The sequence below is a fragment of the Peromyscus maniculatus genome, chromosome 5 (genome assembly GCF_049852395.1).
Source record: "Peromyscus maniculatus bairdii isolate BWxNUB_F1_BW_parent chromosome 5, HU_Pman_BW_mat_3.1, whole genome shotgun sequence".
Classification (NCBI taxonomy): domain Eukaryota; kingdom Metazoa; phylum Chordata; class Mammalia; order Rodentia; family Cricetidae; genus Peromyscus; species Peromyscus maniculatus.
In genome coordinates, this window is record NC_134856.1 from 133282256 (window position 1) to 133307983 (window position 25728).

General features: G+C 46.7%; 1 protein-coding gene across 4 annotated transcripts in view; it reads left to right on the top strand.

The window, feature by feature from the left end:
• Window positions 1-25324, top strand: part of Syk (spleen associated tyrosine kinase) — a 78906-nt gene extending 53582 nt beyond the window's left edge. For 2 of the 4 annotated variants that reach the window (XM_015995760.3, XM_006976844.4), the window contains exons 5-14: window positions 661-742; window positions 1238-1269; window positions 2755-2820; window positions 8181-8268; window positions 9390-9567; window positions 13570-13779; window positions 16898-17087; window positions 17904-18044; window positions 19170-19282; window positions 23447-25324. In XM_015995760.3, the coding sequence (XP_015851246.1) occupies window positions 661-742; window positions 1238-1269; window positions 2755-2820; window positions 8181-8268; window positions 9390-9567; window positions 13570-13779; window positions 16898-17087; window positions 17904-18044; window positions 19170-19282; window positions 23447-23519 (1173 nt within the window). In that variant the 3' untranslated portion in view covers window positions 23520-25324. The remainder of the gene's footprint in view (window positions 1-660; window positions 743-1237; window positions 1270-2754; window positions 2821-8180; window positions 8269-9389; window positions 9568-13569; window positions 13780-16897; window positions 17088-17903; window positions 18045-19169; window positions 19283-23446) is intronic. The other 2 variants (XM_076573339.1, XM_006976845.4) reach the window with 1 other exon arrangement.
• The last annotated feature ends 404 nt before the right edge of the window (window positions 25325-25728 follow it).

Below are 25728 nucleotides of genomic sequence, written 5' to 3' on the forward strand. Positions count from 1 at the left end.
TTCCTTAATGTGACATCACAGCTGTGTTAACTGTGGAGGCAGAAGGAACAAAAGTTGAAGGCCAGCCTCAGGTACATAGTAAATTCAAGGCCAGCCTGGGCTGTATGGCAAAATTTTATCTCAGCAAACAAACAAACAAGCCAATAAAGGACTAGATGATGGAGATAGTATGGAGACTCCCAATATCTAACGTATCATCATCTGGCTATGTGATGGTTGGTTTTAATGGTCAATCTGGCACACTGTGAATCACCTGAGAAGAGAGTCTCCGTGAAGGATTGTATAGGTTGGATTAGAGTGTGAGCATGTCAGTGGGGATTGTTTTGATTACATTAACTGATGTGGGAGGCTCCAGGCTGGGGGGGGGGCACCATTCCCTGAGTTGGGGTCCTGCTCTGAGTAAGAGTGGAGAATGTTGGCAAGCAGTAAGCAAGCATGCATTCATTCACTCTCCATTCTTGATTATGGATGTGACCCACTGCTTCAAGGCTAAAATGTTTGTTGGCTCTACCCAAGGACATCCGCGGCCCATTCCCCAAGTGCCCTGTGGAAGAGACTAGCTGGGTTCCGATGGCTTTGAAGTCTGTGAGGGCTGTGACTCTGTCACTGTCTCCATTTCTCTCCTTCTATTAACCACTGGCTTCCTTGCTTCTCTTGCAGCTAGTGGAACATTACTCTTACAAGCCGGACGGACTGTTAAGAGTCCTCACTGTACCATGCCAAAAGATTGGCGAACAGATGGGTGAGTGGCTGGGCACAGAGGGTCTGGTTTGAGAGACATTGGTCACCATCAGCCTGGTGTCAGATTTGTCTGTTCCAAATTCAAGCAGGATGAGGCTTTGATTTTACCATGTGACTAAACTTGACGTCACTCCAATTCTAGGAATCATTAGTTGAAAGATAATCACTATAACTTCTAAAGAAAACTGTGGATTTCAATGGCATGTGTTGCCAGGGATGATAGCACACGCCTTTAATCTGAGCATTAAGGAGGCAGAGGCAGGCAATCTGTATGAGTTCAAGGCCAGCCTGGTCTATAGAATGAGACTCTGTCCCCCAAATTTTTTTTTACTTAATTGAATGTGTGAAAAATCCACTAAAAGAGGAAAGTATTGATGCAGAAACTTTACAGTCTGCTCAGTATGTTCCTGTCATATCGATTGATCTAACAAGTAGGTGGTTCACACAAACACAGCAGTAATTGTCTAACTGTAACCATGGCATATTCCTCTTGCAGGTCACCCACAGAGTTCCAATGCCCACCCTGTGGTGAGTATTACTGTAGGTGCCTCTGCTGGGGAAGCAGTTGTGTCTGAACACACAGGGAGTCAGGTTGTAGTTAGCACAGGTTCTGGACTCCAAGCACAGCCCTGAAGACCTGGGAAACTCCAGCAAGTCTGGGAAGGCACCTGCCTGTGACCATTGCTAAGCTAGCCTGTATTCATGGTTTCTTGGCTGGCTTATTTTCTCTTCATCCTCTAGAAGTATACAGACTGAGGAGGAAACCCACAGATAGATCAGAAAGGCCTCCTGTCAGATGTAGAGAAAGGGGGTATATTGTTCAAGTACAGCCTTGCACTGTCTGTGTGAACATGTGTGTGCCATCCACAGGCCTGCCTACATGCATATCATTAGGACATGGCCGGCAGATGGGTGTCTCCTTGAGTTTAGCTACCCAGCTCCCTTGGCCAAACCAGAGTTTCTAGGGACTTGACTTCCTGGGTAAATCAGCTTGACTGATGATTAGGGGAGGGGGGGTGTTCTTGATAAGAACTCAAGAGGATGATGCAGAGAAGGAACGTGTCTGGGAGTCTTGGCCAAAGCCCACATCCCACTCCATGTCACTAGATAAGACTGTATCCCAGAGGTCCCTGTGTTAAATTATCCCTTTCAACATCATGCCCACAAAGAGAGAAGAATCTCAAGTCCCTTCTCAATTCAGGATGTCAGAGTTGGCACTTAGGTTGTTACTCAGCAGGAGATGGTCTTCTCATGTCTTGGGGACTTCAGCATGGACATCCCAGCCCATTGGCACCATTGGGGAATAGTTCCTGACTCCTGTCCTGCTAACTCCTAAAAAACAAAATCGTCTGCCTCCAGCGGGGACAGATGGCCATTCAGGACTGATACTGTTGTTTCCAGGGTTAGCATTTGTTACCAAACTGAGAGATCTTGAATTGACTAAAACACCAGTAAACTTGAGGGTCCTTTGAAACACAGTGCCTCGGGTCCTCACTTACATGGGGTCCTCATGTTTCTCATGGACCTGGTGTTTATCGTTTGGTGTCCTTGAAACAGATCTGTTGTCCCTCTCAGGCATGTCCAACTTATGGCCTGCAGGCTGCATATGTCTCAGGACTTACAGATGACAGTGTCATAATTGCGACCAGTGCCACTGAACAGAGACACCACTGAGCAGTCAGTAACTAGAGTCTCTCATGGAGCCTGAGACACAAGATTTCCACAGACAACGTGGTGGCTCCATGTAGCACCTTTAATTTTGTAGACTTCGGTGGAAAATATTTACTGAATATTCTAGACATCTCTACTGGAATGGTAGACTCTTCTGGAAGCATCTCAAATGATCCAGACTTGCATGCAGGAAACCTCCCTGGGGCTGGTGAAGGGGGTGGGCAATGCACCGGCAGAAACAAGGCCAGGCAGCATGTCGGGTAGTTCGTCATGACAAAGAATATCTTGCGTGTGTTTTCTGAGACTAAACACTCTATTCCTCTCTGCCATTGTGGTTTCTAGAGTTGGTCACCAGGTGGAATAATCTCAAGAATCAAATCCTACTCCTTCCCAAAGCCTGGCAGAAAGGTGCTAAAGTGTCCCTTGCTTGCTGTCCCTGACTAAGTGGTAGGATAGACCCGCACGCAGACCACGCTTGGCTCCCTACCCCTTTCCCAGCACAGCTCTGCCTCCATGCCTCTGCTGCACGCCCAGTTTTGAGTGCACCTGTTGAACCTGGCAGGCACTGCACAGTGCATTCCATGCTTTGCATGCAGGTTCTCTGTCGCTACTGCTGCATAACCGGACCGTGATGCCTTGTTCTTCTCCAGCACATGGCTTCAGTCATTTCAGCGAGTGCAGCCAATGACTGCTGGTTCTCACATCAGACGGTCTGCATGGTCAGCTTGCCTCGTGTGTCCAGAGTCACATGTTGCAGCCTTAGAGCCTCTGTTACACAAAGCTCTTCACGATGGAGGAGACTGAGGTCTCCGGAAGTACTCTGCCCTGAGTCATCAGGCTGATTTTTGGATTGTGTTACATGACTGTATTTTGAGGGTCAATAAAAAGAAGACCTTGTGGGCAAGATGGTTCAGGGGCCAAAGGCACTTGCCACCAAGCCTGACAGCCCGAGTTTGATTCCTGGAACCCACATGGTGGAAGGAGAGAACTGACTCCTGCAAGTTGACCTCTGACCCCATGTGTGTTCTCTGACTCATGCACACACTAAATAAATACATGTAAGAAGTTTTTTCAGGGCCTGGGAATCAAACTCAAGTGCTTTACCACTGAGCTATGTCCCAGCACTTGTTTTGTTTTGTTGTTTTGTTTTGTTTTGTGTGTGAGAGACACGATTTTGTTCTGTATCCCAGGCTGTCTTTGAAATTAATTCCACCTCCCAAGTCCCAGAATTGCAAAGAGTTCCATCCTGACCTTTGTATCAACTTATTTATAGTGAACCACACATACAAGAGCACACACGCAACACATACCTACACACCTGTATGTGTGTATGTATGTATATGCACAGATATATGTATATACACACATATATGTGTGTATAATATGTATAGACTGCTTTTTTCCTATCTATTTTATCTTCTTTAGGTAAAGTTGATTCTATTAACAGTTATTTTCATTTTATATTAATATTTCCCAAGCATGGGCACACAGAGTTGAATCTTCAAAGTACTTATTAAAACAAAAGGCGTAAATGCCCAGAAATTTTACTCAGTAATTATTCTCTATATTCATCCTAATCCTGCTGACCAGAGCACATAAAAGAGAGTAACATGATGGCTGAAGAGAAAGGAGGTCATGTTGTATACCTGTGCGGCCAGTGATAGTTAATACTGCAGCTGCCCTGTCTCAACAGCCTGAGCCTTGCTCAGATTCCGACATCCTCTCCTTGCTGAGGGCCCCGTTTTCTGACTGGGGTAGCTCATGTCCAGCGAGCCCAGTGGTAAGCACAGTGTCTCACAAGCTGAGGCACTTAATATCCACCTGTTTAGGGAGCTTCTCGAAGGTGTTCTTATAAAGTCCACTCCGGCCAGCAGCTACAGCACTGTGGCTCCATGTTAGACTCAGAGGCACCACAGTCCTGAGTGTGACACCATCCTTACCAACCCTCACAGAACACTGTGGGACACTGAGTAAGCCTGTGTCTCCTCCTCCTCCTCCTCCTCCTCTTCCTCCTCCTCCACCTGACTCCTCATGTGCTTCCATTCTGTCTGTCCTTCCGCTCGTCCTAGTCCAAGGCCTGTTTTGAACTCACAGCCCCATGTCTGCACAGACCTAGCAAGGAGCACCATCTTTCATCCTAGCAGCTCACATTTTCTCTCTTGAGTTCCCCCAGAGACACATCAGCCAGAGATGCTGTATGTGCAGGAGCACACATAAACATGTGTATGACACACTCATATATACCTCCATACATCTGTGCCTGTGTGTACATATTTGTATATTATATTTGTATTATATATGCACTTCCATACATATGTATAGTATGTATATTTAAGCATGCATATATCGGTGCTCACATATGCGAATTTATTACAAGGACTTACCTTACACAGGTGCACAGACTAGCTAAGCAAGTGCAGTGTCCATCGAGGAGGTTGTCAAGTGGGGAAGGCCTAGAGTCGTATGGAAACTCAGTGGCGTGGCTAAAGCTGCCCCATGGTAGGGGTCAGTTAGCTTTCCTTTACCCCTTTTTGTCTTCCCTCAGAAAGTCTAAACTTAGAGACCCTCAACTGACTGAGTCAGGTCCATGGGGGATAGTCCTCATGACATAGGTCCGCTGGCTGGGGACTAGAAGTCCATCAGCAGAAGCCCTTCTTGGCAGCAGCACCGCCTCATGCTGACATTTCCCCACGATGCGGTAATGATTACTCAGGATAGCCCATCGGTGTGTCAAAAAGCAAGAGTGCAGCTGGGAGAAGTGGCCCAATCAGTGACGTTCTAGTCGTTCAAGCTTGAGCACCGGAGTTCAGGTCCCTGTCACCCATGCAAAAAGCTGGGCACAGTGGCACATACCTGATATCACTGTGCTGAGAGGGCAGAGGCAGTCTAGCCAAACAGGCAAGCGCCAGGTTCAGGGAGAGAGAAGCTATTAAAAAAGATACCTTCTTTCAACTGAGGCTTTGCTTCCAGAGCTTTCGGTGGTAACAGTGGTCCTGGCAAGGTCAAGAACTGTGGGAAAGCTGGAAGTGGAGCCTTGTATCTTCATTACATCATAAAGCAGCCAACTGCTGCTCTTTAACTATCTCAGTGAAAAGCCACCCACCCCTTCTACAGAACATGCCCCATGTGGGGTGCCATTGTTGCCCCGACCCCCTAGATCTCTGCCTGTGTATGAAGTAGGAGGTGGTTACCTGCTGAGGACTGAGGCATCCAGATGAGAAAAGTTGTGTATCTCTTGAAGGGTCTAGGGGCTATCTGTTTCTGGATCATGGACACTCATTCTCACAGGGTGCTTTATGTTGGGTAGCATGGTAATGAAGCCCTGAGCCACATCCACTTAAAATGGAGTCCTGCTTTCCAAAAGAGACACCCAGTCTTTACCTTTGTCTAACAGATAGACACGGGGATAGCACTTGTCAGTCTGGATACAAAATCCCTCCGGCAGCTTGGATGTTCAGGGTCCCTTGACACTGATCCCCACTTGCTTCTGATACACTGCCATTTTTTCAGTGATTTTCTAAGACCCTTAACTCTGCTTTAAAAATATCCCTAGCAGATTTTATTATAAAATTGTGGGTGCTGGTTTATTATAACAAGCCTTTTGAAGTCCTCTTACTCTGGAGAATATTCTAGAGAGGCTGCATGCAGCCCTAGGATGAGGCACTGAGTGGCAGAGGCAGGAGCTCTTCTATCCACAGGAAGGGTTAGACCTGTTTTCCCCATCTCGGGGCATCCTTTAACTCCATAATGGATCAGAGTTTGTCTTGGGAATCTCAGAACCTTCTTATGTACAGAGAAAAATCAAGAAGACTTAAAATTGTAGTCGTGCTGACTTGAAAGGACTTTTAAAATTTGTTTGCATCTGGAGTTTGTTTATAAAGAGAGCAAAGTAGGTTGGGAAGGATAGATATGGTAGGAATTACAAGTATAAGCTAGGGGAGTTCTCCTTAGGTAGGGCAATGATAGTATAAATGATAAGGGGAATCCAAGCAACACCCAACACTACTCAAGTCATATGTAAAAGTTTAAGAGGGTCATGGAGATTTACCTGGATCTATTTCCCTTTCTGAGTATGAAGACTTAAGAGAGAACTCATTTTAAACTCTGTAAGTTTACATTTCACATCTCCCATTTATGAAAGGTTGCTTTAAAATCTATCTATCCAACTATCCACTCATCTATCCACCCACCCATCCATCCGCATATCTATTCACACACCCACACACATATCTATCCATCTGTGCATACATACATACATACATGCATACATGCATACATACATATATACATACATGCATAAATACATGCATACATTCACCCACCTTTCCATCCAACATCCATTCTTTCACATATTGTGTTGTGTGTTCTCCTAAGCATCCATTACCAGCACGGCCCAGCTTCAGAGCTTTGATTTAATGCCTACATTTGCATAACTTCTGCTCTATTGTCATGGTTAGTTCTATTACATGATCCAACGGAAGTGTTGGACAGAAATTTTCCCAGGAAAATGAATCCAGTGACATCTCCATGACATCTGAGACCAGACATCCTTTGGCTCTTCCGCAGGCATCGCCAGCCTCTAACTCATGGTAAACACCATGAAGCTGGGAAGTCAAAGTATCTTGAGACATGTGTCCCTGTGTTGGTAATGACACAGTGTGACTCTGCTGTTAAATTTTGATGCATGGGAATGTCATGTTAGTGAGACAGATGAGAATTTAATGTGCGCTTCAAGACCGTGGCTGTGTAATGTTAGCTGAATGTCTCTGTTCCTTTAAATCCCCACCCCCCAAGTCTGGTGCTGTCTCATTTCTTCATGGCAATATGTGGATGCTGATAAGGTAAATAGATACACAAGATAAACAAAAACTGGAGGAGAGGAGGGTTAAAGTTGAACAGTGGTTTGCTTGTGAGACAAGTGTAGTAGCCATCACCTTTTTTAATTTGTTGAGAATGGGTCAGAAAAAGAGAAAAATGTTTCCAATGGAAAATCCTTCGGAATATCAGGAGATTCCCCTCCACTTATTTCATGAGGCAAATCAATGTTAATCGAATGAGTGAGAAGCCCCTATGTGTAAGGGCCAGTGAGGCTTTCCTTCAGTTTCTGCCTCAATGACCAGCCACAGGTCAAAAAGGAATAGTCCCTTTCCTTCAGGAAAGCCAAGAGAACTTCTCTTGTGGCATGGCACATGCCTGTTGCCACCACCACTGTCTTTATCGTTATCATCCATGGCAGTGGTGCACGGGGTGGGGGTGGAGATTCGGCAGGATGCAGCCTTCCTCTTTGGGATCTGCAGCTAATTTCCCAGGCTACCCTGCAGCATCAATGCATTGTGCCTAAGTCTGTATGGTGGGCAAAACAGATGGACACAGCTTGACTTTGCTTTTTGGGTAACTTCCACATGAAATTCGATGAGGAAGGGCAAGTTCAAGGCAGAAATGAATCCATGGGGAACGTACGAGATCCTCCTTCTGGGAGGTGGGAAACACACACCTGAAGGGCACTTAATTGGGAAGAAAGTTCTACTGGAATGAACAGAATGGATTCCCTCCTTCCAGCTCTGAGGCCATGTCAGGGGTGGGAGCTGTAAGGTGTGAGCCTGTGTAACCTTCTCAGGTCCAAACAGTTGCCTGAAGAATGAGAAAAGCCTTTCTGACCACTTCCTAATCCTTGTCACCTGTCTCCCCTGCATAAGCTAACGTGTGATCATTTGAAAATAACGGCATCAGTGCAGAAATGGTAACCTGCTGTCATTCCTGTGCCTTAGCCTGTCCCGCCGCCTGGGAGCCGTCCAGAGAGTACTGTGTCCTTCAACCCCTATGAGCCAACAGGAGGGCCCTGGGCCCCGGACAGAGGTGAGGGATGCGCTTTTACTCAATGAACATTCAGAGCAGGGTGCACGGATGTCTGTCAGTGTGTAGAGTCAGCTTACAAATTCCTGGCACTGTTCCAAATTTGCCTTACAGTGATGGTCAATATTAAACAGCAGTCACGTCCGGCCACAGGCAGAAGATATCACATATCATTAAATAAGCAGTTCTGTCATGTGAAAACGCTTTTACAATGAAAACAAACACCCAAAACCCAACCGTTGTCAGCAGTGACGGCACCATGCTTCTGCTTCCAAATCCTGTGTCTGTCACACTCCAGACCCCAGCTGCCTTTCTTGGAAGAACATGTGGTCTTGACAGTAGGTTCAGCTCACAGTCATGATGACTGGGAGGCCACAGAAGTGACTTGTCCCCAGAAGTGGGACCTTTGGATGGCTTCTTGGGTTCATGAGTGTCTCTATGTTATTTTTTTTTTATTATTATTAATGAACTTGGGGTTTGTTTATTTCTAGAAATTGCCACCAAACAAAGGATTAAAGCAACAAGAGTCAATTATCTTTCATTTCATTTATAGCTTGTGGCTGGAGATGTGGCTCCTGATAGAGCTCTTGTCTGGCATGCACGGAGCCCTGGGTTTCATTCCCAGGACTGCAAAATCCAGGCATGGTGTCACACACACACACACACACACACACACACACACACACACACACACACACACACACACACCATCAAGGTCATTGTTGGCTAGACACTGAGTTCATGGCCCTTCTCACAGTTTGGTAGCCTCAGAACAGTGGAACTCCATCCACAGCATCTCAAATACTAAGCATTTTGGCTTTTCATAGCCTTGCCTTGGAGAGCACATGCATCATTTCTCTTGAACTCTGTTGGTTCCATTATAAAAAACCAGAACATGTCACTGGTGGCACTTCTCAACCAGAGAGTGTCAAAGAATGTTCACACCTGGCTTAAAGCCTAACAGGTTTGCCCACCATTACTACTGGTGTAGAAGGCCCATTTTGAGATCTCTTCCCTTGCTTCGGTTCTGGGCTGCGTGCAACTGCCCCATAAGAACCCAGGAGTGGAGGGCAGGGCGGCACAGCAGTGCTGTCGGAGTTATGTGTTGCCTAACTACCTTGCAGGCCTTCAGAGAGAAGCCCTGCCCATGGACACGGAGGTGTATGAGAGCCCTTACGCTGACCCTGAGGAGATCCGGCCCAAAGAGGTCTACCTAGACAGAAGCCTGCTGACGCTGGAGGACAGTGAACTGGGCTCTGGTAACTTCGGGACCGTGAAAAAGGGATACTACCAAATGAAAAAGTAAGTACCATTGCTCCGTTATGTTTCTGTCGCCCTCAGTGTGAGCATGCGTTATGGAAACGTCTAAGAATGCAGCTAGTGTTCATTTAATCCCACACATGAAGTTTCGCCTGGCATGGCTAAGTACTTTTTCACTAGCATTATAGTCATTCATTTCTGATACAGTAATTTTTAATTTTTGTTTTATTTTGTGTGTGTGCACAGATGTCACAGCACTCATCTTGTGGTCACATGGGTTCTGGGAATTAAACTCAGGTCATCAAGCTTGGCAGCAAGTTCTTTTTACTAACTGATCCATTTTGCCAGGCTTCATTTCTGGCTCAGTTGTAACAAAAGCAACCTTTGTGTATGCTAACTGTAGTTACAGTGATGAAATGTTCATTTTAGTACATGTGCCCTGTAGAAAGTAACTAAATAGAAATAAGCAAATTCATAAGAAATATGAATATATTGTACTCCCAAACATAACTGCCTGTGACTAACCTTGGTCTAGCCATTTGTTGGATCTTTATATGGATGGAAAATGTTTGTTTCTGGTACCTCACTTTCTGTGCACACACATAGAGGCCATTTTGCTTATTTTTAAATAATGCATGTGAATCACAGTCACATTTAAAGTTGAATATTAAGAGATAGAGAGACGGCTTAGAGGTTAAGAGGGTATACTGTTCTCCCAGAGGACCTAAATTCACTTCCCAGCACCCACATCAGACGGCTCACAGCTGCCTGTAACTCCAGCTCCAAGGAATCTGATGCCCTCTTCTGGGCTCTGAGGGTACCTGCACTCAACATGCACATACCTACACACAGATATATTCACTTAGATATATAATTTAAAATAAACCTTTTGAAAAACTGAATTTTTAATTTTTATGTATTTAGACATAGATTTTCCTGATTTGTCTTAGTTTGTTTTAATTCCTTGATAGTTAATATAAAGTAATATGATTAATTAATATGAATTTACACACAACTTCAACTGCAGGTTTTAGGGAGGTGAGAAGCTGTGTTCCACCAAGGCCATTGGGAGGCAAAACAATGTCTTTCCATCACTGGGTCTTCCAGTTGGTAAACTCAGCCCATTCTCTCCCCAGACTCAATTCTTTACTGTCTTTCAGATTTCTCTCAGCAGACTTGTTTAGCTTGTGTGAAGGTCTTGGTCAACTTCCCTTACATGCATTCTCAGGTAGTTTGTATGTAGTACTAAGTATTTTCGGTGCTCAGGGTAATTTGATGTTAATGTGTGATATCATGTAGCATTTTCCTTTTCTTGATCCTGTGCACCTTATATATGAACTAAGCTGATTTTACACACAGATGTGACAACCAGCATCACCACCAAGTTCACTTGTGACCAGTAGCAGTTTATCTAGCTATCCTCTTCAGCACAGATGTGTCACTTATAATGGCAGATCTGTGTGTGTGCATGCACATGTGTGTATTTATGTGGGTATGAGTGTCTGTGTTCAGATATGTTCAGAGGTATGTGTGGGTGTGAGTACACATTTGTGCAGGTATGTGTGTGTGTGTACAGATACAAATGCATGTAGAAGTAAAAAATGAACCTCAGTTGTCATTGCTCAGGAGCCAGCCACCTTGTTTCTTGAGACAGGGTCTTTCACCGGCATCTGGGGCTTACCAATTAGCTATGAAAACTGGCCAGAGAACCACAGGGATCTACCTGTCTCTGCCTCCCCAGAGCTGCAATTATAAGTGTGTGCCACACCCATTCTTTTACATGTTGGGGTATTGGGGGTTAAACCCCAGTCCACATGATTTCATGGCAATCACTTTACAAACTGAGCTGCCTCAATAATGATACTTTTTCATCATGTCTAATCCTTATTGTCTGAGTATTTTTCCTTGCCTTAGTACATTATCTATGGATTGGAGAGTAGTGTTTTATAATTGGCAGAGCCTCATGCCTGGCCACGGACAGAGAGATCCCAGCATTCCCTTTGGGTATGGTTTGTAACTGTACGTTATGGCTGCTGCCTACCAGACTGAAGAAGTGTCATTTTGTTCCTCTGTTTCTGGGAGGTCTTTAATCGTGGATCTATGGTGAATTTTGTTGAAGACTCTCTTCCTCCACTTAGCTCATTCTCTGGTTCTTTTTCTCTACTGTGCTCCTCTGGTGACTTCACCCATCAGATTTCAGATCTTAAGCACATCCCTCATTCTTGGAGTCAATTCCCCTAGTCTTTCATCAATTCTATCTTTTCTTCAGAAGGGATTGAATATAACCTCTGAGTATTTCTCTCAGAATTTTCATATCTGTGCTCATGAAGTGTCTTAATTACTGTTCTGTTGCTGTGAAGCGACATCGTGACCAAGGCAACTTATAAAAGGAAACATTTAATTGGGAGCTTGCTTACAGTTTCAGAGGGTGACTCCATGCACATCTTGGCAGCAGGAAGGCATGGCACTGGAGCAGTAGCTGAGCGCTTGTATCTTTGCCACAAGTTGGAGGCAGAGAGCAAGAAACTGAGCCTAGATGAGCTTTTGAAACCTCAAAGCTGACATGCCTCCTCCAAAGAGGCCATGCCTACTCCACCAAGGCCACACCAACACCAAGGCCACACCTATTCCGACAAGGCCACACCTACTCCAGCAAGGCCACACCTCCTAATCATTCTCAAAACAGTTCTACTAACTAGGGGCCAAGCATCCAAATATATGAGCCTACAGAGGCTGTTCTCACTCAAACCACTGTGTGACATTATCAGTCAATTGCTTTCTTACGATTCCTATAATGAGTCTCTTGTCTGTAAAAGAACCCAAGGGTTGGAAGATGAGGTGTTTCAGAAAGTCTCTTCCTGGGGCAACAAACGTTCAGGCGTCAGAACTACAGCAGCCTCATACAATTATGGGGAATCACCTTCCTCATTTGCTTTTCTAAAAGAGGTGATGTTTTCTTGTTTAAATGTTTAGAGGAATCAAGAGACTTTTTCTTTTTTAAGTTCTTAATTTGGATCCCTACCTCACATCATAGATGTAACAATAAACCCAAATACAAAAGTCACAGTCCATGGCTAGAGATGACAGAATGGAACCTGATGATACTATCTAAACATGCTGATACTTAGATATTTAGATAGTATCAGCATGTTCCATATCTAAATGGAACATGCTGATACTATCTAAATCCACCTGTAAAGACCTCAGGCTGATCCCAGATCAGTACAACGCTAGTGTGTGTGTGTGTGTGTGCTTCTCTGTGTGCCCGTCGCACTTACTCTGTTATTTGTTGTAGTCTATTTGTTAGGTGTGTGTGTGTGTGTGTGTGTGTGTGTGTGTGTCCATGGTGTGCGCAGGTGCTCTGCCACACCACCCATATGATCAAAGGACAACCTTGGGTGTCACTTCTTACTTTCCACCTTGTTTGAAACAGACCCACAGGTCATGGGGTCATGGATCCCCCCATGTCTTCCTTTCATCCTGCCCTAGAAGCACTGGGATTACAGACTTATGCTACTATATCCAACTTCCTGTGGCTCCTGGGAATCTGAACTCAGGTCCTCACTCTTGCATGACAAGCACTTTTTACATACTGAGCTATCTCCACCCTGAGGCCATTTTCTGAATGGCTTTAAAAGACTCTTGTTCTGCAGCCAGTGTGTCAACATCCCCCTACCCCACCCACCAGGCATTGGAGTTTGCCCCACATGAGCACCAGATAATGGGGTAAATCCACGGAGTCTATTTAATAATCAAAGGAATTTATTTTGGGGGTAAACTCACAACCATGGGAGATTTGCATCCCTGGTCTTAAAGGTCCTCGGTGGCCCAGCCCCAGAGTCCGGTACCTCAAGATCATAAGCAGCTGTGACAGCTACAGCTGCCTCACTAGGGGTGATGCTTCAGGGCATGGCTCAAATAGTTACCCACTACACGGGGCATCATGCATTCCCCAACCCTGGCCACCCCCGGGCATCATGCCTCACAGAAGAGAACTTCTAGACAGTTTGGAAAGTTTCTCACGGGTTGCAATGTGTGTTCCAGAGTTGTGAAAACAGTGGCTGTGAAAATCCTGAAGAATGAGGCCAACGACCCCGCCCTGAAGGATGAGCTGTTAGCAGAGGCCAACGTCATGCAGCAGCTGGACAACCCCTACATTGTGCGCATGATCGGGATCTGCGAGGCCGAGTCTTGGATGCTGGTGATGGAGATGGCGGAGCTGGGGCCCCTCAACAAGTACCTGCAGCAGAACAGGTGCCAGGGAGCGCAGGTGCTGGGGAGCTGTGCGTGGGCCCTGCTTGGGCTGTGCTGGGGCCTGGTTTCCGTGGGAAGGCTCTCTCTCTCTCTCTCTCTCTCTCTCTCTCTCTCTCTCTCTCTCTCTCTCTCTCTCTGTAAGTGTGTGTGTTTGTACACCTGTGGGAACACACCTATGTGTGGGTGTATGTGTGTGGAGGACAGAGGTCAGTATTAGATGTCATTCTCTATCCTCTGTTACTCTCCCTTTTATTATTTTTTATTTATAGGTATATGCCTGTGTGAGTGTGTGCCACATGAGTGCAGATACTCACAGAGGCCAGAAGAGAGTGTCAAATCCCTTAAAGCTGGAGTTACAGGCAATTGTGAACCTCCCAACCAAGCTCAGGCCCTACACGAGAACAGTACACGTTCTTAACCACTGAGCTGTCTCTTCAACTCTCCATCTTACCTTCTTAGACAAGGTTTCTCACTGACTCTGGAGCTCACCAATTCAGCCAAACTGAGCTGGCCACAGAGCCCCAGAGATTACAGATCCTGACTGCCGTACCTGGCTCTTATATGAGTGCTGGGGATCCCAACTCAGGTCTTCATCCTTGTACCAACTGAGGCATCTCCCTAGCCCTGCCAGAGAACAACTCTAATCCATCATTTGGTCTTTATCCTTCTCTTTGGATCTCTGTTCAGTGATAAAATCCTCAGTGTTTGTGGACAGGGCATCTCCTGGCAACAGGCAGAACTTTTTTCTTAGATAAACATCTTGAACAATGTTTTCCTGGGGTACCATCTTTGACTTCTCTGGTTGACCTCTTGAGTACCTGGATCTGAAGGGGCAGGCTATAAACAGAGGCAGAGCTTTCTGTCCCATATGCCCAGCCGATTACACATGGCAGCCACTTCCCAAATTACCACTCAGTGGCTTATATTAATTTTAAATGCTTGGCCAAAAAACCCCACAGAGACAGCTGACCCAAGCTAGTGGGAGCTCCGAGGACACTGGACTGACAGCTGGGGAGCCTGCATGGAACTGCACTAGGCCCTCTGAATGAGGGTGACAGTTGTGTGGCTTGAAGTGTTTGTGGGTCCCCTAGCAATGGGAGCAGGACTCATCCCAAGTGCATGAACTAGCTTTTTTAGAGACCGTTCCCTATGGTGCCATGCCTTACTCTGCCTTGATGCAGGGGAGAGGGGCTTGGTCCAACCCCAACTTTGTTAGCCAGCCTGTGTTGAATTCCCAGGGGAGGTCTTACCCACTGTGAAGAGTGGGTGGGGGTAGGAAGGGGAGAGTTAGGGGGTAGCAGGAGAAGGAGAGGGAAGGGGAACAGTAGGTGGTATGTAAAATGAAAAAAATCTTTAAATAAATAAGTAAACCTTTAAAAAATAAATAAATGCTTGGGCGATGGCTCAGGCTTATTACTAGCTAGCTCTTACATTTAAATTAACTCATATTTCTTATCTATACTTTGCCACATGGTTCGTGGCTTGTCACCTTATTTTCTACAGTCTTGCTTCCTCGGTGGCTGGGTGGTGTCTGCCTGTACTCTGCCCTTTTTCCTCTGAGTCCTCCGTTTCATTGATCCACCTACCCTTATCTTGCCTTGCCATAGGCCAAATTGCTTTATTATATCACTCAATGAGAGCAACACACATTCACAGCATACAGCAGGACATCCCACAGCAGCAGGCTGCTGTTCACTGATTGGTCATCAGTGGTCTAGGCACAGCTGCTCTAAGGCTGTGGTCAACATAGAGAAGCTCTATTGGAATGAACTGGATTCCATGGCTTAGCTCATCACATTGTTCTACACTGTTTGTACTTTACTCAGCTATTGTCTCAGACTCTGTAGAAAGGTGTGAGCCCTTCTTTATAGGTAGGAAATGGAAGCACAGAGCTAATTTGTAACCTGTCCAGTAAGGAACAGGTTACAGAGTCATCCCTGACTCCTCTGAGCCGAGGCTGACCACTTCTCATTTAATGCAGCTTTTCTTTATTATTTCCAATATGCATGTGTGAATATGAGCATTTGGGCAGGTGCTACAGGTAGAGGTCAGAGGTCAACCTAGAGCAATACCCATCCCCCGGAATACCACCTGCCTCCTTGGAGACAGGGGTCTCTCATTGTCCTGAGCTCATCGATTATGCTAGATCAACTGGGCAAGCAGCACCAATCATCTACCAGCTTCACTTCCCCAGCCTTCAGACTGCCAGCATGGCCCCCATCCCTGGGTTTGTTCTCACACTGCTCTGGGCATCGAACTCAGGTCCTCAGCTTGCAAGATGAACACTTTGCCACCTAAGCTGTCTCCACAGCCCTCTAGGACTTTCTGTACTTGCCTGAGATGAAACACGTTGAGCACCATGAGAATGATGAAGAGCTGTGTGTCAGAGAGATTACCTGCCATACTCGTGCCTCCTGGGGTTGTTTTTGTGTCTGTATGAAGCATATTTGTGTGTGTATACATGGGCATGCATGTATACACATGGGCATGGGTATGCATGCCTGTGTATACATGCAAAGGCCAGAACATTGCATGTCCTCCTCTACCACTCTCTGCTTTATTCCCTGAAGACACTGCCATGTGTGGCACCCCATGTCTCTAGTCCCAGCACCAGAGCGACAGAAGTTGGTGGCTCTCTGTGAGTTTGAGACCAGCCTAATCTACATAGCGAGGTCCAAGCTAGTTAGGACTGCACAGTGATGCCCTGTCTCAAAAAGGGAGGGAGGGCAGTTCTCTCACTAAACAGGATGTTCTGCTATTTTGTTTTGTTTAGGTTTTTTTGGGGGGCAGGTTGGTTTTGTTTTGTCTTGTTTGTTTTTTGTTTTTTTGGCTATGCTGGTGGCCAGCAAGCCTAAGGATCTTCCTGTTTCCACCCCCTACCAATGCTGGGATTACAGGCATATGTGGCCACACCCAGCATTTTCACATTTTCTGGGGATCAAAATTTAGCTCCCCATACTTATGCACAAGTGTCCTTACACTGATCCGTCTTCCCAGCCCCTGTCCTACTGTTTAAAAAGAAGGAATGCATGGAACCCTCTTCTAGTACACAGGGAACATGGCTGTGTGTTTGAAATGACCACCGTCTACACTTGCTGATGACAGTCTGTGATTCTAGGCACATCAAGGATAAGAACATCATTGAGTTGGTTCACCAGGTTTCCATGGGAATGAAGTATTTAGAAGAAAGCAATTTCGTGCACAGAGATCTAGCTGCGAGGAACGTGCTTCTGGTCACCCAGCATTATGCCAAGATCAGCGATTTTGGTCTTTCCAAAGCCCTTCGTGCTGATGAAAACTACTACAAGGTAGGACAGCTCAGTGCAGGCTCATGGTAGCAGGTCATCAAAACATTGAAAGATAAATATCTGCTCTCCGTATTTTATTATGGTAGAAATCTCACTAGTAACCTTATGAAAAAGTATTATTCTTAAGATTAATTCTGTCAATCAAGACAATCAATCAGTCAACAAAACCTGAAAATACTTAACATATCTCAACTGAAGATTTGTTAAGACTAGCATCTTATGGTTTTTTTTTCATATTTATTTATCTTGTGGTGTGCACATAGGCATGTGTGCCACAGTGTACTAATAGAGATCAGAAGACAACTTACGGGAGTTGATTCTCTCCTTCTACCATGTCTATCCCAGGAATCAAACTCAGATCTTCAGGCTTGGCAGCAGGTGCCTTTTCCACCGAACCATCTTGCTGGCCCTGAATTTTGAGTTTTGAAAAAAGGATGGAATGTTTGTGATAACTTGCTTTCATCAATGTAAATTGAACAAGTTGATTTTTCTTTTTTTAGACAGGGTCCATGCAGCCCAGGCTGGCTAATGGGCGCTGAGTTCTGGGGTTACAGACATGCACCACCATAGTTGGGTTATACCATTCTGGGACTCAAACAGAGGACTTCATGCTTGACCACTACTAACTAACCCACATCCTCAGCCCCAGAACTGGTTGATTCTTGAGAGATTTTTTCTGGTTCCTTCTCATTCCTGTTGACTCTACGAAGTTCAGTGGAGGCTTTTCTCTGCTCCACTTCTCAAACCCAACTCCTGCGTGGATTGGCATGTGCACATCTGACTTAACTCATCACAGAATGCCCACTCTGCTTCCAGGCCCAGACCCACGGGAAGTGGCCCGTGAAGTGGTATGCCCCCGAATGCATCAACTACTACAAGTTCTCCAGCAAGAGTGACGTCTGGAGCTTCGGAGTCCTGATGTGGGAAGCGTTCTCCTATGGGCAGAAGCCTTACAGAGTGAGTCATGCTTAGCTGTGTGTACCATGTCTCAGCTTCATGGCCTTAGGAAATAATCACTCGGTGTAGGATTATTGCCACAAGAACCTGGGGACACCCTGAGGTCTCGTATCACCCTCTAACAGAGGGCAGTTAGCACAACCTCAGCTTACAGTAGCCTGGAAATGACACTCGATGTCATAAGTGAACACATTTTCACCATGTGCTATGTACACTCACCAGACACAGCCCCAAGCCATCCTTCTTGAGACCTAAAATAGAAATGGTAATGCCGACAGCATCAACTGTGTGAGCTGTTGCTGTGTGTGTTCTTGTATGTGTGCACGTGTGTGTGGAGGCCGGAGATCATCCTCAGGCATCACTCCTCAGGGACTATTCACCTTACTTTTTGAAATAGTCTCTTTATTGACCTGAGTTCACCCAATAGGCCAGGCTGGCTGGCCAGTGAACCCCCGGGGTCTGCCTGTCTCTACACCCCCAGCACTGGGGTTGCAAGCACTCACTTGTAATCTTGACTTTTGTTTGTTTGTTTGTTTTTTCGAGACAGAGTTTCTCTGTGTAGCTTTGCGCCTTTCCTGGATCTCGCTCTGTAGCCCAGGCTGGGCCTTGAACTCACAGAGATCTGCCTGGCTCTGCCTCCCGAGTGCTGGGATTAAAGGCATGCGCCACCACCACCTGGCTGTGATCTTGACTTTTTACATGGGCTTTGGGGATTGAACACAGGTCATGCTTGCAAGGTAATCACTTTGCAGACTAAACTAGTGTGTGTGTGTGTGTGTGTGTGTGTGTGTGTGTGTGTGTGTGTGTGTGTCTTCCTGGATGTATACAGATCCTAGGGTGCCACTCAATAGACTGTCGTAAATGAAGGCCCTACATCCCACAAAGCCAGGCCCTAAATGAGGAATCAGAACAGAAACCTCAAAGCCCCCCTTCTCCCCAGCACATCCAGCCCTTCAGACTGGGCAGCCACCTCTGACTCTAGGATTCCAGAGGAAGGGCCCCAGCATGGTGACTGATGTCACCTGAAATTGCACAACCTGTGTCTGTGTCTGTCTGTCTCTGGGGACGAGGTCTTTTCTTTGTTGGCATATGTTTTAAAAGTTTGTGTGCATTTTCATGTCTCAGGGCATGAAAGGGAGTGAAGTGACCGCCATGCTGGAGAAAGGGGAACGTATGGGGTGCCCTCCAGGATGCCCCAGAGAGATGTACGACCTGATGAACCTTTGCTGGACCTATGAGTGAGTACCCAAGCCTTCCTTCCATTGACCTGAAGGTTTATAGAGGTAGATGGCGTGGCTAGTGTCCCAGTTACTTATGGGACACTATGTCTCAGTCAAAAACTAACATAGCGGCAAAGAATTTCTTCTAGCTCAGAACTCCAGATTACAGTCCATGACCACAAGGAGGTCAAGGCCGCACAAACTGAAAACACTTGGTCACATCATCACAGTGGGGAGCTGAAAGAATAGATGTCGTCCATGCTTCAGTGCTCAGCTAAATTTCTGCTACCTGAAAAAGTCCAGGATTCCCTGACCCAAGAGTGGTAACCCATGGCGGGCTGAGTCTTCACATCAAATAACGTGATCAAGACAGTTCCCCACAGGCCGACCTGTTCTGACTGTCCCTTGTTAAGATTCTCTTCCCAAGCAGTTTCAGACTGTGTCAAGTATAATTAAAATTAACCTTCACAGGTGGTGTTATAGAGTTTGTGACCCCTGGGAAAGGACCATAGACCCAATCCAACTATAATTAAAAGTTTTATTGATTAACTCTCTAGGACGAACAATCTCTGAGCCAAATTTGAGGTTACCATGAAGGAGGGGTATGAGGAAGGGCTTTTTTGTTGTTTTTTTTTTTTTTGTTTGTTTGTTTTTGGTGTTGTTTTTTTTTTTTAAGGTAAAAACCACAAGAAGACCTTCATATCTAAGTAAGCAAGCAAAAACTGGTCTGTTCTGCCAAGTTAAGTGCTTAAGGCAACTCAAAACAATCTTTGGGTATCTGTGTAAGCAAGTTACAGAACTAAAAGAAGCAGTTAGTCATATGGTAACAAGTAGGTAGTCACGACTACGTTTTTGGGTGGGAGGCCGCTGAGTCAAAGTTACTGGGAACTTACCTTCCAGGGACTGGAGTCAGAGACACATGGCTGGTGGGCACCAAGATGGATTCCCGGCATAAAATGGAGTTCCTTCAGCCATCACACTGGGTGTTAAAATGAAGCGTGGATTCTTTTGCTGTGTCAGGAATGTGCTGCCTTCTACATAAAAGATGGCGGGGGTGGGCCAGAGATTGACTGCTTTACTATCCAGTCATGTCTCTTCAAGGCAGGGACACTAATATATGCATTTTGCAGCTGTGGGAACATGATGGGACATACCCAGGCAAGCTAGGACAGCTGTGAAGTTACCAGCTGTTAAGATTTTATGAGATCACAATGTGGATTGGAGGAAATCAGAGTCCCAGGTGGCATCTGAAGCATCTGGAGCAGCCCCTGCCTTTGACAATGTCTGAGAGTGTCCCTGCTTCCACCAAGCCTTATTACATCCAGGCCGAAAGCTCCTGGTGACCACAGACAACTCAGGGCCAGAAGTCCCCCCACAGTGGGGCAGGGTTGCCACATGCCACACTCACAGACTGCTCAGGGCACAGGGTCAGAAGCCCCATTCCCATTCTTAGGTACACTGTGCTTTGCTTTCCCTAACAACCCCTGAGCAGGACACCGTGTGCAAGATGAGAGTATGAACAACACCAGGAGCCACGGGGCCTGTCCTGTGGCACCTGTCAGGGAGGGCCCAGCCGCTGGGCGTGTCCTGTGTCACCTTTAGGGGTCCCAGCCACTGTGCTGCAGCTATCTGGTGCCAATGAGATGCTCGCTGTTAGAAAGCCAAGCTTGCAACCATCTATTAAGATGCTCCTGGGCCCAATCGCCCATTCAGCTCTGCAGAGCTCTGCCCTGGGAGAGATTCCTGGCCCTGAGATTCCTTGCCCTGTGGAGCTGCTGTTGTAACAGGGCAAATGGCAGAATAGGGGCAGTTTGAGTTTAACCCCCAAGTTCTGCCCCAAGTTTCCTACTGAAAACTTTGTCTGCTCTGTCTGTCACAGATGAGAATGTGACAAAGGGTGGGAAGTAAGTTCCCAGCAGGGCTGGGGTCCCAGCATCTTAGGGAAAACGCTGACTCTCAGACTCCATGGCCAGCAGCTTTGCTAGGTTAATTTTTAAGTGCATCTGGTGTGAACAAATTTTTCTTGCCGTCAGTCCCGTGCATAGAGACTAACAACTGTTTTCGTGTGCTACAAGAAAACTAATGGTGATTTAAAACACCAGAATCATGTGCAAGGACTGACCCTTGTGGGCAGGGGATGCATGTCTGTGTGCACAAGTGTGTATGTGCAAGTGTGCTCGGCCATGCATGCACCACCTTCTTTTTTCTTCATTTAATCTTTTATTTGCGTGTGTGTGTGTGTGTGTGTGTGTGTGTGTGTGTGTGTAAGTGTGTATGTATGAAAGTGTTTGAGTGTGCCCCAGCACATATATGGAGATCAGAAGACAGCTTTCGGGACTCAGTTCTCTCCTTCTACTATGTGGGTGCTGAGGACCAAATTCGGGTTGTTTGATTTGGTACCAGGTGCCTCCACCCACCAAACCACCTCACTGGGCCTCTCTGCTTTATTATTTGAGGCAAAGTCCCTTCCTAAACCTAAGCCACACTATTTTTGCTGTACTGGCAGCCAGCAAGCCCCAAGGGAGTCGCCTGTAACCACCCTCCAGTGCTGGGGTACAGATATATACTGCCATATCTGGCTTTTATGTAGCTGTTGGTGACCCACACTCAGGTCCTCACACTTGGACAGAGGCCCTTATACACTGAGCTGTCTCTCTCATCCCCATGCCATTTTATAGAAGGAACTTGTACACCGGAGGGTTTTGTTAACCTGGAGGGCCAGGAACCATCCCCTCATGAACACAGAGGGAGGTGAGCTCCCTTTCAGTCAGGAGGTAAAAGTTTCACCCATCATTTGCTCAGAGCCCTGCTTGTCAACAGCACAGACTTACTGTGCATGGATTTAGGAGGCACAGGGTCTGGGTCTTTGCTCTGGCCACAGAAGTCTGTGAGTTCTTTGCCAGAGCACATGCCAACACGCCTCTCTCTGAAAGTCCAGCTGGAATGTGGGTAGGGTGTGTGACAGCTGTGTCCATATTCTCCTCTTCAGATTTTGAGCCAAGAGACTTGGGAAACGGCTCCATTGGTAAAGTTCTCAGTGTATAAGTAGAAGGACCTGAGTTCAGTTCCAAGAACATATAAAAATGCCAGGCATGGTGGCGTGTGCTTGTGGGCCTAGCACCAAGGAGAGAAATGAAGACAGAAGCACCCAGAGACTGAATGATCAGCCAGCCTCGCCCACTTGGCAAGTTCCAGGCCATTGAGAGATCCTGTATCAAAAAACCAAAGTGGAGCCGGGCGTTGGTGGCGCACGCCTTTAATCCCAGCACTCGGGAGGCAGAGCCAGGCGGATCTCTGTGAGTTCGAGGCCAGCCTGGGCTACCAAGTGAGCTCCAGGAAAAGGCGCAAAGCTACACAGAGAAACCCTATCTCGAAAAACCAAAAAAAAAAAAAAAAAAACCAAAGTGGATGGTGTCTGAGGTGTAGCTGGAGTTATCTCCAGTCCCGCCTGGGCCTGCAGCCACTCAGACCCAAATAAACACACAGACGCTTATATTATTTAAACTGTTTGGCCTAACGGCTCAGGCTTCTTGCTATCTAGTTCTTATATCTTAAATTAACCCATTTCTATTCATCTATAAGTTGCTACGTGGCTCGTGGCTTACCGGTACTTTACATCTTGCTTCTCATGGTGGCAGCTGGCAGCGTCTCCTGACTCAGCCTTCCACTTCCCAGAATTCTCTTCTCTGCTCATCCCGCCTATACTTCCTGCCTGGCTACCAGTCAATCAGCGTTTTATTTATCAATCAATCAGAGCAACACATTCACAGGATACAGAAAGACATCCCCAGCACTGAGGAATGACACCAAAGTTGTCCTCTGTCTTTCACACACACTTAAATCACACCTCCATACACATGTCTACCCGCATTTGTGAGAATACACACAGTATTATGAGTCAACTGTTTAATGATTCTAAGGCACAGGGACCAGTTAGCTGTCTTCAGACACGGAAGGTGTTCCATAACATAGTGCAAAATTCTTCCAGCTCACAAGGACAGGGATCCTCGGATTCTTGTAAATGCAGGCTTAGGTTCTGTAGTTTGGGAGTGGGAAGAGACCATTCTGACCATGCTGGTGCCGGGTGCAGTGACCAGTATTCACCACCAGGGGGCAGTGACTTAATCATGTTTCCACGAGCCTATCTACAAACACTAATACATGCATCTCTTCCTCCTTCAGGGTAGAGAGCAGACCCGGATTCACAGCTGTGGAACTGCGGCTTCGCAATTACTACTATGATGTGGTTAACTAACTGCTCGGGTGTCTGTCCTTGGCCACCTTGGATCCTCAAACGATCACAGAAACTTCATTCAGATGAACTGGCTTTTAGAGTTTCATCTCCCTCTGCCCAGGGTGAGAGCTAAGCGATGCTAGGACTCACCCTCACAGTGGGTCTGGTCCAAAACACAGACCAGCAGCAAGACCTCGGGGCCCACGGGTTCATCTATCTGGTTTTCGTTTCCATCTGTGTGGTTTTCATTATGGGTCACCTTTGGGAACTGTTTCCAAATCTTCGCATCGTTGCCGTTCCTCCGGGTCCAGGATCGCACTGTTCTCCTGCAGATCGGGAAAGTGCCATGGCACTTAAGCAAAGGGAATAAAGAGAAAACCCGCCTGTGCAGCTGGCAAGCACGAAGGTGGTTAAGGAGAAGCCTGGACACCGTTTCTGCACTCGCGCTGGAGACAAACACCGCACGGATGAGACACGCTGACGTGGCTCTGGAGCGCGCCTTCCTGCAGAAGGACTTGAAGTCTGTCCTTGCATGCTTGCAGGAGGAGGTGTAAATAAGCTCTGCATGGAGGCTGCCAGGGCAGGTGGCTCCCTTGATCCTCTGTGACTGAGCTGAGCATGTCAGACCCCCTGCCTTCTGCAGAGGGGGTGCAGCCCAGGGTCCACGATGGCCTGTGTGTCTGTTAGGTATTGTTCTCATTGCTCACAAAGACCGGACAACAATTGAAGGGAGGAAGGGTCTGTTTGGGCTCCCAGTTGGGACAGGCCATCGTGATTGAAAAGACATTACACCAGGAAGGAAAGGCTTGGTGGCCCGAGCAGGAAGCTAGAAGGTCCCCTGGCATCCACACTCAGGAAGCAAAGGGTGAAGAGGAACTGGGGTCAGGCTATAAGGCCTCAGAGCCGCCGCCATCCCAGTGACCCACTTCCTTCAGCCAGGCCCTACCTTCCAAAGGTTCCACAAGCTTCCTAGACAGTGAGTGCCACCAGCCGGGGACCCAGTGTTCAAATATGTGAGCCTTGGTGGGGGGAGGGGCATTTCACATTTCAAGAACGACAGGATCTTGAAATTTTCTGTTGCTCTAACTGAGCACCTTGAAGGGAATGTACAAAGAAAAGGAATGTATCTGTTAGACATGTGTCTGTCCTTTCTGCTTGGGAGACTGGAACCTCCCCCAGTGCGGTGCAGCACAAGGCAGGGCCTTCCTACAGGGTTAAGCAGTGTGACGTCCTGACAGAGCAGCTGGACCGCCTCAGGTCTGTCCTCCTCTCATGAAAGCCCTGATCCCGTCTCAGGGACCCCCTCAGGACCCCACCTCATCCCCCAAAGGCCCCATCTCCAAACACCATTCAAGTGACTCTGAATCTTCAACACATGGACCCTGGGGGACAGGTTCATACCAGAGCAGAGGGCAACATGGTAGCCAAGGCCATCTCAAGATGAGTTTCTGAATGGAATTTTAATTCACAATAAAAACAGAGATTTGATCTTTACCACAATTAAGCCTTGCTGAGTGCAATTCTGAGCTGAGGACACGTGACCTGAGAATTTCACTCTATCCTCCTAGACTTGGCTTATGTGTGGCTTACCTTTTGATCATACACAAAGTGTCATCCATTTGTAGCACTTTCACTGAGGACTTAAAAGCATATATTTGTTCTGTGTCTGGAAATACAGATGTGGGCCTCTGGTCTTCACTCTGAGACACTGTGACCTACACAGGCAGGAATGGTACGGGAAGCCCTGCTGGTGGTGGGTGAGGAATGGAGAGAGGGTGCAATTGGTGCCTTTCAGACTACGGACACAATAAACTTAGCCTCTCTAAGGCAAGAGTCTTTTTTTTTTTTTTTTTTTAAGATTTATTTATTATGTATACAGTATTCTGTCTGCACATATCCCTGCAGGCCAGAAGAGGGCGCCAGATCTCATTACAGATGGTTGTGAGCCACCATGTGGTTGCTGGGGATTGAACTCAGGACCTTTGGAAGAACAAGCAGTGCTCTTAACCTCTGAGCCATCTCTCCAGCCCAGCAAGAGTCTTTTAAAGCATAGTTAAGAAGTACTTAGAAGCCATCCATGTGTCTTGGAATTGTGCCGACAGATCAGTCTTCTTGTTGAAGAGGGAATCCCTGTACGTTGAACTCACTGAGCTGACCCACAGAACACAGAAGTGGGGATGAAGTCTCATGGGTCAGGCCACCTGCAGATCTAGAGTCAGGAAAGCAAGGG